The sequence below is a fragment of the Penaeus vannamei genome, chromosome 30 (genome assembly GCF_042767895.1).
Source record: "Penaeus vannamei isolate JL-2024 chromosome 30, ASM4276789v1, whole genome shotgun sequence".
Classification (NCBI taxonomy): domain Eukaryota; kingdom Metazoa; phylum Arthropoda; class Malacostraca; order Decapoda; family Penaeidae; genus Penaeus; species Penaeus vannamei.
In genome coordinates, this window is record NC_091578.1 from 31,439,387 (window position 1) to 31,459,386 (window position 20,000).

At 35.3% G+C, this 20,000-nt stretch overlaps 1 protein-coding gene across 7 annotated transcripts in view; it reads left to right on the forward strand.

Annotated features, from left to right (window-relative positions):
* Slmap (Sarcolemma associated protein) overlaps positions 1-17,788 on the forward strand; it is a 102,540-nt gene extending 84,752 nt beyond the window's left edge. For 3 of the 7 annotated variants that reach the window (XR_011399823.1, XR_011399821.1, XR_011399822.1), the window contains 18 exons: positions 392-539; positions 709-775; positions 921-1,068; positions 1,262-1,357; positions 1,850-1,992; positions 2,469-2,604; positions 2,795-3,029; positions 3,267-3,410; positions 4,945-5,007; positions 6,118-6,287; positions 6,892-7,017; positions 7,266-7,374; positions 7,778-7,914; positions 8,071-8,248; positions 8,628-9,127; positions 9,402-9,539; positions 11,286-11,985; positions 15,047-17,788. Coding sequence is in view for 4 of the 7 variants with exons in the window: in XM_070143503.1 (XP_069999604.1) it covers positions 392-539; positions 709-775; positions 921-1,068; positions 1,262-1,357; positions 1,850-1,992; positions 2,469-2,604; positions 2,795-3,029; positions 3,267-3,410; positions 4,945-5,007; positions 6,118-6,287; positions 6,892-7,017; positions 7,266-7,374; positions 7,778-7,914; positions 8,071-8,248; positions 8,628-9,127; positions 9,402-9,539; positions 15,047-15,160 (2,652 nt within the window). In the remaining 3 variants the exon portion in view is untranslated. The remainder of the gene's footprint in view (positions 1-391; positions 540-708; positions 776-920; positions 1,069-1,261; positions 1,358-1,849; positions 1,993-2,468; positions 2,605-2,794; positions 3,030-3,266; positions 3,411-4,944; positions 5,008-6,117; positions 6,288-6,891; positions 7,018-7,265; positions 7,375-7,777; positions 7,915-8,070; positions 8,249-8,627; positions 9,128-9,401; positions 9,540-11,285; positions 11,986-15,046) is intronic. The other 4 variants (XM_070143503.1, XM_070143500.1, XM_070143501.1 and 1 more) reach the window with 2 other exon arrangements.
* Positions 17,789-20,000: the final 2,212 nt, after the last annotated feature.

Here is a 20,000-nt window from a genome sequence, read left to right on the forward strand (position 1 = left end):
AATTAAAGGTAGATATTAAAAAAAAAAAGATAAGTTTACTATAAATCGTTATGTGAGGGTGGTGTATTAAGTAAATCTGCACAGGGTAAATCTCATTTTTCAAAATGACTTTCAGTGGGTGGATGGGGGGGGTGGGGATCAATTGGCTCTTTTATGTATAGGAAGCAGCTTAATTATTCAAAAAGCCCATTTAGATAGATAAGTTTATTTGCAGTTTATATGAGTTGCAAGGATTTTATTTTCAGTCAGTAAATAATTGGAAGCTGTTCTGTGTGAGAAAGAGGCTTATATTTCACATTTTTAGGTTTGGAATTTTTGTGGGAGGCATGCGGTAGTTAGGCTTAACTTAATGGCATGTTATACAATGTTTAACCTGTTTCCTGTTTTTTAGTTCTACCTGCAAGACACAAAGAGCAGCAATGGCACATTTGTCAACAACCAGAGGCTTAGCAAAGGTTCTGAGGAGTCTGCCCCAAGAGAAGTCTGCTCGGGGGATATTGTACAGTTCGGTGTTGACGTCATGGAGAACTCTAGGAAGGGTAAGTGCACTTCACCCCTTTATTTCTCCTGAGTTTTATTGATTTGCTATACTGATTGTATCTATATTTGATTTACACAAGTTCATTTTGAGTAGAAAGACTCATGTTTGTTTATATTAGAAGGATGAACATCCGCACCAGACATAACTCTTTTGTCTTCTGTCCTCAGTGACACATGGATGTATAGTTGCAACCCTGAAACTATATATGCCAGATGGTCAGGAGGCTAAGGCCAGGTAAGACATTCCTGTTCGTAGAGAAATAGTAGGTTGACACCTTGAAATGAGAGTTAGTTATACAGTAATTAAAGATGTGTAGATTTATCTCCAAGTCTTGTAATGTGAATTTTTATGTCTCACTTAAAAATTTTGCCTTTTCCAGCCCTTCAACTGCAGTAGGTGGAGCAGTCACCAGTGTCTCAGCACAGGAACTGTACCAGTTACGAACGTATCTCCAAGAAGCAACTCACCGTGAACAACAGATTGAGACGAAATTGGCTACTTTGCAACGATTGGTGTCTTCTACTCAGGTTTGTATTTAAAAGAACATCTCTTCCAGTAAGACCCAGATTTGGGACACATATTCTGAAAAATGCAGGTGTATATGTGATATATTTGAAAATATAAATGATTTTCTGTGGATTTTTTCTTTAAAAAAGAAGTATATTAATAAAGTACTTGGACATCTGTTTATTCATAAAGTACTTGGACATCTGTTTACAGGAAGCTGCTACACAGAGCTGGAATGCCATGATTGACGAAGATCGGTTACTGCAACGACTAGAAACCTTAGAAGCTCAACTTACCACATACTCCAAGGTATGCAATAAAGCAGTGGTATTCATGGCACAGCTCATGACAGCTTAAATAACATCTGTCCTCCCAGGAAATGTATTGCAAATAGATGATCACAGATATCGCATACTCATTTTTTTCTATGTCTAGAGAAAGATTTTGTTTCGTAAAAGATAATAAATTACAAACAATGTATCTTTAAATTTGAAAGGAAGTGATGCTGCTGTAATTACAAGAACATTATGCTGGAAATTGAATTTGCTGAAGTGGGTCTCTTAAAACGATAAATGATCACTGAAAAAAAATACTGAAGAGGTTATTAGATTTTTGTATGGAATTCAGAGTACATGAGCTTGTAAGGCTAAATGATGTAAATTATTATTAACTTGAATGTATAAAAAGAGTTTTAAAGTTGCATATAAGGAAATTTAAGGATGTGAATAGTGGTGAAAGTTTACATAAGTTTCCCTTTTTTTCTTCTTCTTCTAATATGCTTGAATGTTCATCTCCCGGCAGAATTACCCTGAAGATAGTGTTAGGGAAGAAATGCGACGATTACTGGACGAGAAGGACCAGTATGAGACAACTGCCAAAGAATCATTACGACGGGTTTTGCAGGAGAAGTTGGACGCAGTCACCAAGTTGGCAGATTTAGAAAGGTGAAGAGAGTGCATTGGAGAAGTACTGAATTAGATATCATATTACTACTTTCATTTGAGCTTTGTATTATGTCTTATAAAATATATAGTAGTATTTTATATATGGGAGATACTATAATTAGAGCTTTCTCAACTAGGCCAAAATGAAAATGAACACTTTATGAGCTCAAGAATTTCAGGCTCTTTTGATGATACATATTCATATTCCCATATTTAGAAAAATGAGATTGATATATAAGGCCCCAGGATATTGACTCATACTGAACTGTAAGGTAGTGGTATGTTGTGAACTATGAGAAGATTTGTCTAGCAGTTGCCTAATGATCTCATCCTTTCATAATTAACAAGGACATGTTGAAAAATGGAGTTATAATGGCAGTTTATGCTCTTTATTACCAAGTGTAAAGAATATTAATTAGTCAAGTTTTACTATCCAGAAATATTTGTAATTAACATTGGCTTCACTTACCCATTAGGACACTAAGTACATCTGAGGACGAATTGAGTCACATGAAAGACCTATGTGAGACAACACAGAAGGAGCTTCAGGAGCTGTTGGAGAAGCAGACGACCCAAAACGAGCAGATTGCCCAGCTTACTGAAAAACTAAAGGTATTTTCCTGGAAAAGTGAAAAGAGAATTGATAAGTATACAAACTTTCAGATAGCTGCTGTTTTGTCAAATTAGAATTTTCGTTGTATTTAAGATGATTTTAACTGTGGTAGGATAATCCATTCATTTCATGTTCTCTGAGTCTTTTATAGTTGATATTGTTATTATTTTTTTAAATTTTTGTTTACAGGCAGCTGAAGATCAGTTGAAGGATGTGGAGGAGAATTTTGAACAAGAGAAGAAGGAACTGGAAAATAAGTTGCTAGAAAAGAATAATGATGAAAACAAATTATTAGCTAGAATAGAAAGTTTAACAGCAGAAAGTGACTTTACGAAAGAGCAATTAAGTGCCATGAAAGCTAAATATGAAAATATTAAGAATGGTGAGATAAGTGGACTTATTAAGCCTGTAAAGGATTCCTCAGGTAAATTCAATAGTATTAAACAGTTTTATCAAAAGTATTGTGTTGGTATTAGTAGAAATATTGATTATCTCTTTAATGGTATTCAAAAGTTTTGCTGCTGTTTATTAGAATACATTTTAAAGTTTTCAGTAGCTTGTCCTTATACATTTGCATACAAATAGCAGCAGAATGAAAATCATATGATGTTCCCAAGATGATACCTATGTATCATACTTCATAAAGGCCACTTCCCTGCAGGTCTAGACAATATAAGCTTCGAGTCTGCTGATGTGAAGCAAGCTCTTGAGACTTCCCAGAGGGAGATCTTCACCCTCAAGGACCGACTCCAAATTGCTCAGGATGAACTCAGGCAAACGGAAGCGAACGTATCGCAGCTCAAACGTGAGTAGTAATTGTGGGAAGAGGGACGGAGAAATGTCCGTGTTGGGGAGGGACATTCAAGTATCTTTGGGGTCAGAAAGTAGGGGGGGGTGGGGGGTGTCTTTAGACTTACAGGCATGGCGCATACCATACCTCATCTAGATTTATTATTATTATTTATTTTTATTTTTTTCCATTTTTCCGTAAAACCTTTAGTTATGTGATTTTGTTTCTTTTTAACCTTTTGAGACAGGTGTATGAATTTGTCTAGTTATTTAAAAAAGCAAACTTGTTTTTCGTAGCAGTAGTAATAGATTAACAAAGCATATTGAATTAATTGTGTGCTTTTACAGACTTGGATAACAGAGATTAACAAAAACCAAAGAGCATTTAAAACAAAAATTGATCAGGTTCTCTTTACTTAGACAATTTCACCAACAAGAAGAAACTGACATTTCATGTTCTCTGAGTCTTTTATAATTGATATCCTTGCTTATTTTTCCTAGGGATTTTTATAGTCCTTCATGCTCTAAGGCGTCTCAGAAGTCCATGCAATTTTATTAATGTATTGCAGATATATATAACCCTGGTACCTTTGTTATTGTCATTTTGTTTGGCAATTTTATTGTCCTATTTATATCATACTTTTGGCATACCATTCTGTTTGCAGTGTGATTCAAAGATGTAAAAGATATTATGCTAAAGACAAGTACAGTAATCATTTTTCAAAGCAAAATAATTCAGTCACTTTTCAAATCAAGGAATGTGTGACTGAGAAGTTGAGGATGCTTGCATTATAATTTTTTTTTACAAGTTGTTGAAATCTTCATTTGTGCTATTTTACCTTAATTTTATATTTTTTATATACATAAAAATTGAAGTATTATCTGAAATGTGTATATATTAAACTTGTAATTATTCTTGATTATCAGAAATCCAATATTAGTCTTTATAACATTTAAAACTATAGACATTCTTGTTAATAACTATTATTGTTTAAATGCACATACATATGCAAGGCTTTTGAAAGTGGTGTGTATGATAGATTCTCATGATATCTCCTCTGACACAAAACCATCTTATTACTGTGACCACCATAACACTTAGGCTAACCGTGAAATAAGTTCAATGACTTGGTTACAGTGTACAGTGTATTCCTGTGCCTTGGCCTACTCACAGTGCCTGTTAATTTTGGAGAGTTTGCATGAGAACTGGCCTTGAAGGTTGTGTTGCAGTAGAGTACAACTTACCAAAGCATTCTGGAACCTTGGGAATTTCCTCATTATGAGGCCACCTCCCAGCATTTGAGTTATGACAATAGCAGTCTTTCATACACATTCTCTTGTGTTACACAGTTTCAAGTTCGAGTCCTTTTGATTTTCTTGTGAATGCTGCATGGTAAACTCGTGTGTGTACTGTACTTGTAAGTAGTGTATGTGTGAGTGTATGTGGCTCACCACCAGAGCCTGGTGCTTGCAACTGTGATAACTTACTCATTTCAACCCCCTTGCTGATGATTGTAATGCTGACGGACATTGGTGTCTGTCTACCATAGATGAGGCAGAGCTGGCGGACAGTGCAGAGGTTGGATGCTTGAGCACGCGTGCTCGCCTCCAGGGTAAGTCCTCTCTCTAAGCTTTCCTTCAGAGATTTCTGTTTTTTTCTATGTGTATTACCTTTGATATTTGCTGCTTTTATTTTGTATAGCTTGGATTTGTTCAGTATCCCAAGAATAATCATGAGAGTTTATTTTAAGGGATTTTTGTAAGATTATAGGAGATTAGAAAAGAATGGTGTTATTTTATTATACAGAGTCCATTTAAATTGTTTTCATAAAAGCAAAGGTGATTGATTAGTCAAATTCTTGAATTTGTTATACAGGAAATAAAGAAAAATGATTTGTTTTTTCCTGTTTTAAATCAACAAAATTGTTCTATAAATTAGGGGTTTTGTTTACCTAGTGTTTTCTTATACAGCATGTAATATGATTGCAATGCCTGTTTTATTCTTAAAATGTAATGCCTTATTTTTGCATGGTTACCCTTGCATTTGATGACCTTAACTTCTACAAATGCCAAGAAGTGAACAGAAACATTTGTTAACGGTGCTAAATAACTCTTCCTGTCTTTATTTTGCACATAAGAATTAGTGGCTCTCGGAGCTTCAGCCGAGGCAGTTATAAAAGTTAAATTACTTAAAATGTGCATATTTCTTATTAAATTATAAGCCTGTGTATATCAATTTAATGTTCAGACTATAAATTTTACATAATTAAAATAAAGTAGATTGATTACAAATAAAGAATGCTTTTCTCACACATGCCTTTGATCAAAATCAATACTAATTATTGAAAATGTATATTAGTTTGATTAAACAATATCCAGATTATAAAATTGGTGTAGCACTGTCTGCACATGGCATGATCTGACACCTAAGAATTTATAGTTCATTTAAAGTCCCTTTTTTCTTGTAAGATAATTATGTCTTGAACCCCAGCTTTGATTTTGTTCTGAATTTGACCAATTTTATGAATATAAAGTCTGCTGCTGTGATTTTTATATCAAAACAGTCCAGAGGAAGCAAAGCCTTGTTGCATCCGTAATCTTTACATAAAGTCTATTCATTTTTGTATTATTAAAACTGTTGCTTTTTCCCTCAGGAGATTGACACAGTTTTATCACTCATTGTAATGTATATCAGCGACTCATTTTAAATCTGTGACCCACAGAGGAGCTCTCGGAAAACAAGGCAAAAAGCGCAGCAAGCACAGCCCTGACTGAACACCTGCAGTCTCAGATCGTTGCCCTGGAAGATCGTTTGCGGATGTACGAGGGAGAGTCACACAAAGTCAAGATCTATGATGATATCTATGAGGATACGTTAGTGAGGAAAAAGAAGGTGAGTGTCTTTTTCTTTATTGAGTATTGACTTTCTTTCAGCTTTACCTCCTCCTCCTATTGCCTCCCTTTTGATCTTTTTCTTGCGTTTGGAATATTTTATCATTTAGGGATTATGGATGAGTGTCTTTTGGTTTATTTATGTGGATGATTCCCTCGGTAACTCTGGGAATACTTAGTTACATTCTTTGTGCCATATTGTTGATTACCACAGTGTTTTTGCCTCGCTGCTTAGGATATGAAACTCAAGTGCTAATTTACACTCATCAGCTGCTTCCATGATATATTCATTTGTGTGAATATATGCATTAAAAGTGCTTTTTATAAAGCTGCCAGATTTCATTTTTTTCATTTACATGTCCTCTATCTTTATTTTGAAAACATGAATTACTATATGCTTATTAGGAAATTGTAAAATGTGCACTGAGTACACTTTGCAGTCATCATAGGAGTCGGATGTAATCTTAGTAGTGCTGACATAAGAATAATAATCACTGGAGATTAATCGAAAGGATGAAATTATTTATTGGCGTGTTATAGACTACTTATATACATTCATTAAGTACAGCTTTCTTCATTAACTTTTTTTTTTTTTATAATCTCAGAATAAAAACAAATTGAACGAGGATGATGGAGAGGACACCAAAGACAAGGAGTCCAACGACATTGGTGAGATTACGCAGGATGCCGACACGACCCTCACCATCATCCCCACTAAGGAATCTTGCAAGGTAAGTATTTTGTGCCATACAGTGCTATTCATACTTTCTGTGTAAACATTATTTTTAAATGGGAAGATTGTATGGAAATGTTATATACTGAGGAGACATTCAAATTCAAGATTTTATATTCTATATAAATATTTCTTTTTTTACTTTGTGGTTAGCAGGTTAGTAAATAAGAGAGTAATGAGCTCAAGATTTGATGAAATTAGAGTCTGTCTTTGCAAGCTACATAGAAATATGTATACCATTTTCAGGAATCAAATGTGAATGGCACAGTTGAGGAGGAAGAAGAGAAAGAGGAGGAAAGCAAGGAAGGAATCATCCAAGAATCACTACTGCGCTCAGACATTCTCAGACTTCAAGGCATGTGCTGTTATGGATATTTTCATCTTATGTCTATGATTATGTGGTCAGCATACCTGCATGATATATTATATTGCAGATGATAGCAGCATTGTTCCTACTTATCTCTTGTCGGTTGTGATTTAGGGATGTGGGGTTATGGGCTTGATCCCCTAAGTTTATTTTAAGCACCCAAATTTGGTACTATTCCTATCTTGCATTGTAAGAACCAGGGTAAAATCTGTGAGAATATTTGATTGTTGCTGTTGCAAGGTGTGGAGTTTCAGAAGGCACACCAAGTACATGGTGGAATGATTGTGTATAGAGAATTTGCCTATTTGCAAACATAATTTTTTTTTAGGTCAAACATAACAGGATGTCAGATATTACATTGCATAGTAAATATTTGTATTCTTATATACAGCACTTCTTGATGCAAGTCGAGTTACACAAGAAGCAAGTGATAAAGAAGCAGCTCGTATCAGAGAGGAATTAGCCCAGGCCTCAACTGCGGCCATAACTGCATCCCATGAGGCATCCAACCTTCGACAACAGTTGGCAGTAAGTATTGTTGTCACTGTAGAAATGTTGTAAAGGATGTTTTTCATGTTTTCCTTTTTTGTTTTCAGTGAGTGAATTAAGTACTTTACAAAGATTTATTATGTAGAAAACATTATATAAATTCTGTGGAATTGTAAAAAAAAATTATTCTTTCAGGCAAGTGAGGCTTTGATGAGTGAGAAAGTGAAGATGGTAGCATCACTACAGAACCAAGTCAGTCGTATGGAGGATTCAGCTAAGGAGGTTCAGGCTCACCTCTCTACTCTCACAGCAAAGCTAAAAGAAGAACAGGATAAAGTTCAGGCTGCCCAGGAAGAAGCACATCTTCTTCGAAGTAAGCTCAGTATAAGGCCTTTGTCTTTTGCTGTATTCTTGTATTTTGGAGCTCTCGGGGATGTTGTTCGATGGCTTTTTCTGGTCTTTTAGTTTGTAAATTTTTCATATTCTGAAATTCAAGTGGATGTTTATTTCACTTTTTATTGTTCCTTATGTTTATAGTATATTTAGAATGTTCTAGATTTATTACGGAATTCAGAAGAGAAATAATAGTGGATACAATCGTTGTAATACTGGAGGATTCATGTGAAATTTTGATAGCAAGACCTCTCTTTCAGCACAATCCTTATCTATGTATGATGCACTGTATATGAAATTGCACTCTAAAATTATGATACATATGTAACTAACACTCTAACTGCAATTGTGATCAACAGAAAAATTAAACAAAGCTGAAGAGCTAGCCAGTCTTACCGTCCAGGAGGCAGAGTCGCTGAAGGTTCGGATAATTGGGCTGGAGGAGAGGATGAGTCAGTCCACTCCAACAACCCCCCTCATCATCCCCCCTTCTCCACGAGCACCTGGCCTCCCCAGTGACGTATCACGAGCCGAAACACTTACGGAAAGCGACGGCCAACAGGGCTCCACTGAGGAGCCGGCCGAGGCCACTGAGGTCATGGAGAGGAGCGATATCCCTAATGGCCATCCCAGTCAGGCTACTCCTGTTGTTGGAACAGAAACAAAGGAACAGGAAATTAACACATTGAAGGACATGGTTAAGAAACTGCAGGAGGAGCTGTCCCAGACACAACAACAGTGCACCACGTTGCAGGAGCGAGAGAGAGCCCTGCAACAGGCACTGGAGGGAGAGACTGGGAAGAGTGCAGATGACTCCAGACCTAATCGTGTGGATGGAGTTGTTACACCTACCCTGAATGTAAGTGATAAATACTAGTGTTGAGTTATTTTGAGCTCAGGTTTACACACAATTTTGTTGTATTTCCATATGCCAACCATTTTTGTTATATATCTTTCTCTGTGTAATACTATTGAAACATACATCTATTGATATACCCAGATTAGATTTCATAGTAAGATGGATTGAATAGCTTATTAGAACTTGACAGAGAAAAGGGGTTCTGAGAGAGATACAGAAATCAAGGCAGTGAGGCAGATGTGGGTTGCATTTCACATTCTTGTTTGTTTGGCAGGATGGACCACTAATAGCTGAGAAACTGGAGAGCCTCCGAGAGGAGTTAGAGTCCCTGAAGGAGGAACGCGATCATTTGAGAGACAAGCTTGGGGGGGTGGATGAGGATTACCAACTCCTCGCTCTGCAAAATAAAACGGTGAGTGTGTTGATTGCAATGTTTGATGGCATTTTCTGGTCTTTTAGTCTGTATATTTTTCTTATTCTGAAATTCAGTTGGCTGTTTATTTCACTTTTTACTTGTTTCTTACACAAGTTTAGATTCACCTTTGTTCACTTTTCTTTGTTTTCATTATCAGCATTCTATTTTATTATTATTATTTTTATAGATCTCTTGTTTCTTCAATAGGTTCAAATTTCAAAAGTGAGAGAAAGAAATGCCATTTGCAATTGACATTCCACGATGTACATTTTGTATATTAGGATAGTCTTCTCAGATGTCACTGTCTTGCATTAAAAATTACAAAACAAAAAAGGCAACTGTGCTATAAAATTTCTTTTGCATGTATTTTTTAAACATAGCCTCATTCTTGAGTTCTCAGTCCTTTTGTTCTCGTTAAATCTTCAAAGGCTTTCTGCTCACCGACTTAAAAGTAACGGAGTAGGGACTCTGTACTTCTTTTATTTATTTATATATATATTTTTTTTACCCACAAGCCCTAGCATGACATTTCTTGCATGTGGTATGGCCTTCTCTTATATGAAATCTTTTTATGTATATATAAAATAGATATGAATATATAATTTGTGTATATATGTATATGTAAATATGTGTATATATACATACATATATATATATATATATATATATATATATATATATATATATATATATATATATATGAAGTTTATTTATATATTTACTTAAACTGTGTACATATATACTTTTTTTTTTTTTTTTTTTTTTTTTTACTCTAGTAAACAGTTCAATCAGTTTATTGAGTATATATTTTGATTTTCAAGTTTCCTTGATTATAGAATATTTGGCCATATCACTGACAAGGACCCTTAAATCATTATTGTATTTCGTTGAAAGACCGTACTTTATGCTTCTAAAGTGTTAGGTTCATGCTATTCACATTGCTAGCTTTTGAATTTGTTCTTTGGAAGGATATATAATAGTTAGGAAAAATAAATATTCTTCACCCAATATTTCTACATTTTATGTGGTGATTGAGTCTGTATGTGATATATTATGTTTGGTCAGTGGTTAATGAAAGAGCCTTGATGATGATAGGTTAAAGTGTAAATGTTGGCAGGTGTTCAGTGTATGCATAATCGACACTCATAGTTTACCACTCTGAGTTCTTTGAAAGAAAGAAAAGACCATATATCATTTATAAAAGAAATGATATGTTGTGGAAGAACCTGATTACTGATATTAAATGAACATAAAGTTGGTATCATCTCTTGTGTGTGTGTGTGTGTGTCTTTTAAACTACAGATTCATTCATTCATTAACTCTCAGAATGATTAACAAAACAAAACAAAAAAAAAGACAACATTCAAAATCCTCTTCACCTGTAATCCTTCCGATCAGCCAATCAGAGCGTTTCCATTTGCCTACGGATTGGGTGCATTGGGATCGCAGTGTTGGTAGCTTAGCAGAGGTATTACTAAACAAGTAGTGTGGTGCAGATGGCTTTCCTACATTCCAAAATAGCTATGCGTTTTAGTCTGAAGCTGGCAATGTGAATAGCTATGAATGCCTTAATATGATGATGTTGATTGATAATGAAGAGTAACCACAGAACCCCACTTTACTAGAAGTTCCTCTCTCATAAGACTTTCTTCGAGTCCCTGTGCGTCTTTCATCGAGATGTAGTTATGCTGCGGCAAGGTGGACCGTTTTCTTATGTTTGGTTGTTTGTTGCTCTCCCCCCAGACGATCCCAACCTGGGTCATGGTAGTTATGGTGATGGCTCTGGCTCTCGGATCTGAATTAATTCCCAACATTATATAATAAACTTGTATAAATGTATGCATATATAAAGAAGTAAAAAATGTGTATATATATATATGACAATAAGGAAAAAAGTTAAAAACGATATGCCCAGTATCCTTGTAATATTGTTGCAGATATTATATGCATTGAGTCATATTATAGATTATTTAGTAATGTTGATGTAAAGATATTATGGGATAATCAAATGTTGATATGTTGCACAATGTATGTGCCAATTTTTCTTCTGATATCTCAAATTATGTATAGTAAAAACTTTGTATTTAGATTGTACAGCTCCTGAATATGTTGATAGAATATAGGCCTAGTATACATTTGATTGTTATATATTATTGCATAATGACCCTATATTGCATCTATGCAATGTAAATATGTAAATACATATTAGTCAGTAAGTAAGAATGCATAAAGAAAAAAAGAGAAAAAAAAGACTAGTCTAAAGAAACAATATCCAAGTTTGATGTAAAGAAAACCGCCAATCATAAGATAAAAGAACGTTAAGTACGAGCCAGTCCCAGAAGCCCTGTGATATTAGCCATTGTAAAGCCCTGCAGAAAGGTCTTAGAAGGCCCATGGGATAAGGCTGCTGCTGCCTCGGCCCCACCACAAAGCAGACCAAAAGGTAATTGTTGCAGATAGTACTACTGTGTGTGTTATATTACATTTGGGGTGCTGCCGGGAGAGAAAGAGGAGGAGGAGAGAGGGTGAGAGAAAGAGAGGGACAAGGGAAGGGGAACGGAGGATTCTTTCTCTCCCAGTTGTGTCTTAACTTGACCACTTAACCCTTCCACACATTTTTAAATAGTTTTACTGAATGGTTAAAGCTGTGATCCTTTTATATACAAGCTCTCCTGGGATACATTCACATAAATTGCTCACTGATTTGGATGGGAATTTTCACAATTGATTGATTAATAAAGAAAGGGTTTCGTACACACACTTTGAATTCCTATGTATGCATGTTCCTCCATAACATTATATATATATATATTTGGGACTGTCATGGTGGCCTAATTAAGCTGGTACTAAGTGTTTGCTGTAAGAATAGAGTGAATAGGTAACAGTAGACGAATGAAAACATTTTTGACCATTCCTGAGATTATATTTTTAGAAAGTAGATTTTACATTAGACTTTTATGTGACTGGGCATACACTATTTTATAAGATTTACCTTTTAGTTGAAAAATCAGTATAATGTTAGTAATAATACTTCATATTGATATTAATAATAATATAATAACAATAATGATGGGGATAACCTCGCCAAAAAGGTAGATATGTCCCAATCCAGTACAAAAGCCCAATCTTTTTTTCTTCTTTCTTTTCTTTCATTTATCTTTCTTGTTCTTTATTTTCTTTAGTCCACATTCCTGTCTTCTACTTTCCCCTCTCATTTGTTTTTTGCTTTACAATTAATCCGACTAATAATTTAAAATTAATCTTTGCTGTCACTATAGGTGGTGGTGCTTTTGGCCATTATCCAGCAGCACATGGATAAAGCATGCATTATGTACTAAATTGCTTCAGCCTTGCTTTTTTTTTTTTTTAGTTTTATAAGTTATTTATGTATATTTTTAAAGATCAACATTTTGTTTGTAGTTCTTGGTTTCAGGTTTCCTAAAAATCGTCTGATAAGCAGGCAGTGATTGCACTGTACTAATAGGTTAATCATTTTTTTATTACATCCCAGGTAGATTATTTTTTTCTGCTCTTAATTTTTATAGTTGAGACTCCTAGATCTTAAAAATACTTGTCTGATACACAGTTACATAGAGGTAATTCAAAGATCTGAAAAAAATCTCTTTGCTTCCTATTTATAGAAAAAATATATTTTTTATTGTATAGGATTGTCAGTGATTGCTATACAGGTTTCAGGTTCCGAATTCAACTTATTTTGAAGATTTTGGAAGCTAGCATTCTCATAGTAGAATTGATTTTTTAATGAAACTTATGTTCAACTGATATCATGTAAATTAAAAAGTTTGATGTGTTTAATAATACCTATCATTATAACACAGATGGCTCACATTATGTTCATTCAATTTGCATTGCTAGAAAAAACAAAAACAAAAGATTAGAGAACAACTGCATTATGATTTTCCTGCTAATGAAAATTTGCTATTAATACATTAATTTATTGTAGATCTGCACTTAGTCCCCCAATTTTCATGTTTTGCTTGTTATTTTATCTCAAGATATTGGAGCTATTCAAGTTTGTAAGTTTGCAACTGTAATTAAAGTATACTGAAATTATTTTCAATGTTGTGAAAGTTTCAGTTATTTGTTGGCATTTCCTGCTAGGCAAATTTGCTGTTATATTAGTTCTTTTCTCTGTGACAGATAAATTATATGATAAGATGTTCATAGTATGTAAAAGATTTTGATAAGAACTGGAGAAAAGTGATTGAACGGCACACAAGAATAATTAGGGGGAAAGATTTATTTGTGCACTGCAGGAATAAACGGAAAATTTGTTATCATATTCCAGGGGCTCAAAATCAGTTACTGTTTTCAATGGCTTAATTTTCATATGTATTAACTCCTTGGATCCAGTTGCTTCGCTGTCCACATTTGGACCCAAATCTTGCCATTCTTGCCATTAGGCTTACTTGAGTGGTGCCACTTGATGGCATGTGGCTTGTAGGATGGGCGTCATGACTCCTTGCCTCCCCTTTGCAATGTTAATATCTATCCCTCCCCCCCCCATTTGCCAATGTCTATTTGTCATTTGATTTGCTGTCTTCAGATGGTATTGCACAGCCTCCATATTATCTTACAAGGCAGTTCATAACCCAGTGCAAAAATTATCAGTAAAATTGTTAATTGTCATTTTTTATTTTTTTGTATTTTTAAATCTTCTGTATACAGGCTGTGCCACTGGACAGGGGAGGCAGGAATAGGATCCAAAACTCAGAGATAGCATCCTCCATGGAGCTGGCACTCTTCCAGTTATGGCTCATGGATAGTACATTCCACACTCATTTATCAATGGAAATATTGCAAGAGCTCCTTCCTAAATGCCCACCAAGTCCAATCACCCTCAAAGAGCTTTGCAAGCTCACGATGAGTCATTCCCGCCACCCTGGCCTTCAGCTAAAAAAAAAAAAATTCTTCTTCTTCTTCTTCTGTGAAGACATGTTCAATCCAAATGTTTTCAAGAAGTCATGGTCTCATCATCTGGATCTTAGGAGTTAAAATGAAATTAAGTATTTAGCCTGCTGGATATCCCAATCTGGGACAATATTGATCCATTGATGGTGGCATTAATTACTATGTGATTCGGGTTTCCCTTTAAAATTTGAGCATAGCCCCCTTTATCACAGTACTTTACTATAGTGCTCTATGACTGTTGATGTCGAGCACATTTATTTTTAAAACATTAAACATTACGCATTTTAAAATTATTGCTGCTACTAAAATTAACCAAAGAGCTTTCTTGAGTAATGATTACAAGATTTACAAAATTAAAGTGTTTGATTTCAGGTAAACCTGTTCATGAAGTGGACATAATTCTCAATAATTATGAAAATTAATGTGTGTTTTTAAATATATGTACATGCATTTTGTGAGAGGAAAGAAATAACTTTATTTAGAGACACGTTTCCAGCTAAATGACAATATTGTATTGTATAGAATATACATTTATTTAGGTAACTAATAAAACAAATGGTGAATTTCCACAGGCTGTGGCGCTATCCATGGTGCCGCTGTGCATCTTGATCTTGGGCTTCATCACTGCGTTCTATGACACCCTCTCTGCCTTGACCGGCACGACAGAGTTCAACCCGCCCTCTTAAAGACACTCTTGCAGTCTATCAAGCACCGTTCTTTTGGTTTGTTATGGACGCTATGCCAGAACTGTTGATAGAAGCTGTTATGTTATTGTCCCTGATGATGTATCCCATTGCCATTAAAAAATAATGATAATAAATACTTCACCCTCTCACTCAATCATGGTCACCATCTAAACGATTAGTAACTAACTGCCACATGGGATACTGACACCTCTAATAAACCAGTGAAGAAAATGCGTATCCTTAAGGCACGACTGTTTGTGCATCCTAAAGGCAAAGTTCTGCTGGATCTGCTTCCTCAGGGAACTGAGAGTCAAGAGTTTGATGTTTAAAATCATGTGCTATTGAACAATTGTACAGCTCAGATGATGTACAATTCCCTGCCTCCTCCTTCCCCATTAAGAAACTTTCCCCAAGTAATCAGAGGTTTTCCTTACATTTACTACTCCCCAAAACTAGCGAGATTTCAAGATGAATGGATATATGGAAAGATTGTGGCCACTTTTACCAGTGACAGAATGAAAAATAAACTGCAACAGTAGTGTATCAGGTAAACTTTGATGGACTTTGCCACCATCAAATAAAGCACAAGCTATATATTATAGAACCTATGGTTCTTTTTCCTCCTTGTATCTTAAATGTCTTTGTATATGCACACAAAATTGTACTGTTGGTTGTAGACATTGGCTTGTAAGTCTTAAATTCTTCTGCCAACATTTTAACTTTTAGAGAATTGATGATCAAGTCTCTCCTTGATTAGTGTTTCTTTCTTGTATACCAGATTAACCGAACGAGAAAATAAGGTGTATGTCAAGTTTCAACAACACCATTAACAGTACTGTTGCTGAAGAAAGTACTTGTATGTTTTCCATGGAAAAGGTTATATTGTTTTTAACAGATTGTTTGTATTATTTCAGCAAGGAAGCTTAGAATTTCATTTTTTCCTTACCAAATTTTGAGTAGAAAGCATTTGGCACTAATTTGAAATAGCATTTCATGGTATGGAATACTTTTACACTTAATTTGGAGTGAAAGAGGTAAATTTAGGGGCACTGTCTCTAAGAATTAAATGGAATACTAAACTGTATGTTCTTTCAAATAGGTAAACTTTGTTATCTTTTTTTTAATGGAATACTAAACTCTATGTTCTTTCCTTATTTGACTATTTTATAAAGACAGTTTTAAAAATTGTTTAGGAATATGTTTTGTTAAAAAAGTAAATGTGAGGTGTAGCCAATATGTTGTTGTACCTGTTATTTATCTGTGATAAGAAGTGGTTATCATTATTGTACCAGTGTATAATTTTTTTCCTTATCATTTACAACTAATCTTTGAATCTTTATTGCTTTTTAGCATATTGGTTACACCATTGTTTTATTAATAAATCTTTGGGAAACTAAAATTTTAACTAAAGGTAAAGAGTAATTATAAACAGGGTAGTTATTATACTTCCAGATTATCATGTTGAAACAAAGGTTGAAAGTGTTGAAACAAGCACAGACACTAGTTTGTGGTGTGCCCAATGCTATAAAGTGTGAAGATATCCTACTTGTGGCAAATTTCTCCAACTATGCGTGAAAAAAGATGCCGAAAAATTGTGAAGAATGTCTTTTTTGTGAGTGCGTGCTTCGTCAGGCTCAAAAGAAATAACATTTGTGTCATCGAGAAGGGAAGAAAGAATGAATTGTGTATATACCGCAGCTGCCAAATTCCCTGACACAGGTCTGACCTTTTTACTAAGGCCCCCCCCTAGTCACCAGTCCGGTGTTTTTATTCGCCGACCACCCCAGACCTCTGATGAAAGTCATGTACAGAAAAACTTGTCGGAAACCTCATGTACATAGGCTGACTACCCGTCAACTGAGACCGACTGTGTATAAAGACCGAGTTGTATACTGCCATTATTCACTAGTACATGTAGGGAATTTACTCTTAGATATTTATGTTTGTTTGATATGAGATCATGTTAACTATTGTAGTTCTTGTTTCGTTGATTTTAAAAGGATGTTAATTACATGTTAAGCCTAACACGCTTTATACATGATTCCCCTTCCTGAGTTTTCTTCATGCTTTGTACTTCAGTTCTTGAAGTAAAAGTTTCTATGGTAAACAAAAAATGTTCTTGAAATCTGTTATACAAGTCACAATTTTGTGTCCCACTTAGCACATTTTTTGTAGGTGTCATATATATATAAATATATAAATATATATATATATAATATTCAATTTTATATGAATCACATGTACAAACAAAGCCAAGCACACAGAGGCTACCGCAAACTGGCCGAGTTCATATAGAATTGGAATATGTTTAGGTAGAACACACTACATCCATTATACTTTCCTAGTGAGGTTGTTTATGTAATTTTTTAGTAAATGTCATCATACCCCCTAGTTTTGTGGATGTTCTCAAATTGTACTGACCATTTTTTTGTCCTTTAGCTGCTAAAGGGAAAAAAGAGCAAGTCACAAACATGTCTGGATATTCAGTTCTTTATGAATACTGTCAGTTATTAGGTACTCTGGCCAGGCACCAATGCTCATGAAGTGCTGCGCTTAGGGTGTCAGTCAGTAAACAAAAATGAAAAAAATGACATGTTCTCAAGCTTCCAAATACAAATATTCAGCATCTATTTTGTTTTAGTATCCCCTCTCACCTTTTGACTTTTGCGCATTTATTAGCTTTAGAATATATCACTGTCTTTTAAACTTGTATGAAGTTTGTAGACAAATCAACCTCAAGAATGATAACATATGTTGCTCTGAATTGTAAGTCTACTCTGGAACGATATTAGTAGTAATATTTTTATGTCATTGTATTGTGCAAAATACATGAATAGAAGATGAGACAATGCAACCAAATGTAATTGATTTGCAGTTTGTTATACAAAGCTTAACATGAAAAACAATGTTTGTAAAATTTACTCCCAAGAAAGTACACGATTTTCTTTTCATTTCACAATACTAGTTGTGGTCATTCAGTACGGAAATGTCATGAAACAAGACACCAGAGGGTCGCTGAAAAATATGGAAGCCCTTCTAGAGACCCTTTCCATACGTAAGGCTTCGCAAATCCAGTCTAAGGCAGTCATAATTGTTTTTAGCTGTAATATGTCATCTTCAGTGCCACAGGTCAAGTGTAGGGTGACACTGTGGAACGCTGGGTTAAAAAGTGCATTCAAGAAGGTAGAGTTTGGGATAATGGGATAAGTATATCTCCTTTTATGCATGAACCTGAATGACGAAGATTGTGGTACTGCAAGAAAAAAAATAGAAATATTACAGATGTATTTTTAGTGAACAGAGTGAGAACAATACAGATAAATGTATTTGTTGTTCGAATATGATGTAAAACGACTATTTATCTTTTTTCATTCATTAATTGTTCATTAGAGATCGCGGGTAGCAAAATGGTATATTTATTGTGAACGAAAAAGGAAACATCGATGATCACTAGAATGCCATAAATACAGCCCAACATTCAGACAAAATAGTTGTTTACTCCCCCAATAGATTTCCTGGGCTCTATGGATATTACTACCCTCAAGCCCTGACCCCCGCATTTTCACCAAGAACTTCTGTATACGTAACAATATCATATGCAGTAATACTCCTTTACTGACATTCCATTATTGATGAAAGATAAAGCAACATTAAAGACATTAGATGTAATAAAAGAACAAGTAAAAAAAATCCAATGTTTCCTGAAATACTTACATTTATTGCTTCGGTGGCAATTCACAATTGAGGTTTTACTCTTACTCCCAACACCAATTCTGTCCTCCGCTCCGCCCCTTCCCCTCAAAGATGTTTCTACATCCTCCCCGGTATCTCTTCACCCCACTTCTAATACCCCTTCCTTCTCCCTCTTCCAGTCAGATTCTTTTGCGATTCTGAATGTAGACACCCCAATCTCTACCACAATTCGAAATCCAGACACCCCAATTTCTACTTTTTCCGGCACGTACTCCTCCTCGCAAAACTCATCGCGTAAGACAAGCTAAACGTTCCACCCCATCAACCTTATCCTCTCCTCCATCAACCTCTACCTCCGGCCCTCAAACATCTGTCCCCTCTTCTCCTCCTCATAAGAAAACCTGTGTTTCTCAGACCTCCCTTAACCAACGCCACTGCAGAAACTCTCGAGGGCATTCAAAACTCTCGAATCATGTACCAGGATAACATGTCTGTTTCTCATCCATCCTCCAATCTCTGCTCCTACTCCCTCAAAGTTCCTCCCACTCCCTCCTAACACATAATCCTTCTTGCTTCATCTACATCATCCTCTTCCTTCGCTGTTATTCCCTCCCGCTTTCGCCTGGATACACATGTGACTCTCTTTGTTATAACCCACTTCCCTGGATTCTCTCTCTCCTGATATTTCTCCTTTGTTCTCTGATCTAATCGCTTCTATACCCCCCTTTCCTCTTTTGCTAATCCTTTCCTTATCCTACGGACATCCTTGCAGAATCCAACACCTTTTCCTTTGGATCAAATCACCTTTAATCCCTACCTTAACCCATTTACTCACACTCTGCGCCCTCACCCCTTTCAATACACACTATCCTGAACTGCTCTATGATATGTAGCATATATAGTCACCAACTAACCCCCCTCCCTTCCCCTTCTCTTAACCTTTTTCACTACTACACCTTTCTAAAGTACTATATGACCTTTGATGTTTAGTACATTAACACTCCCCCGAAGATTGCTCACGACCCCGGTGTTAAGGAAGTCTCGAATGTACCAGTAACTTCTCGAGGGGAAAAAAAATCCCTCCACTGGCAACTTTTATCATACATACATCGCAAACACGACCGACTAAAAAAAAAAAAAAAACACC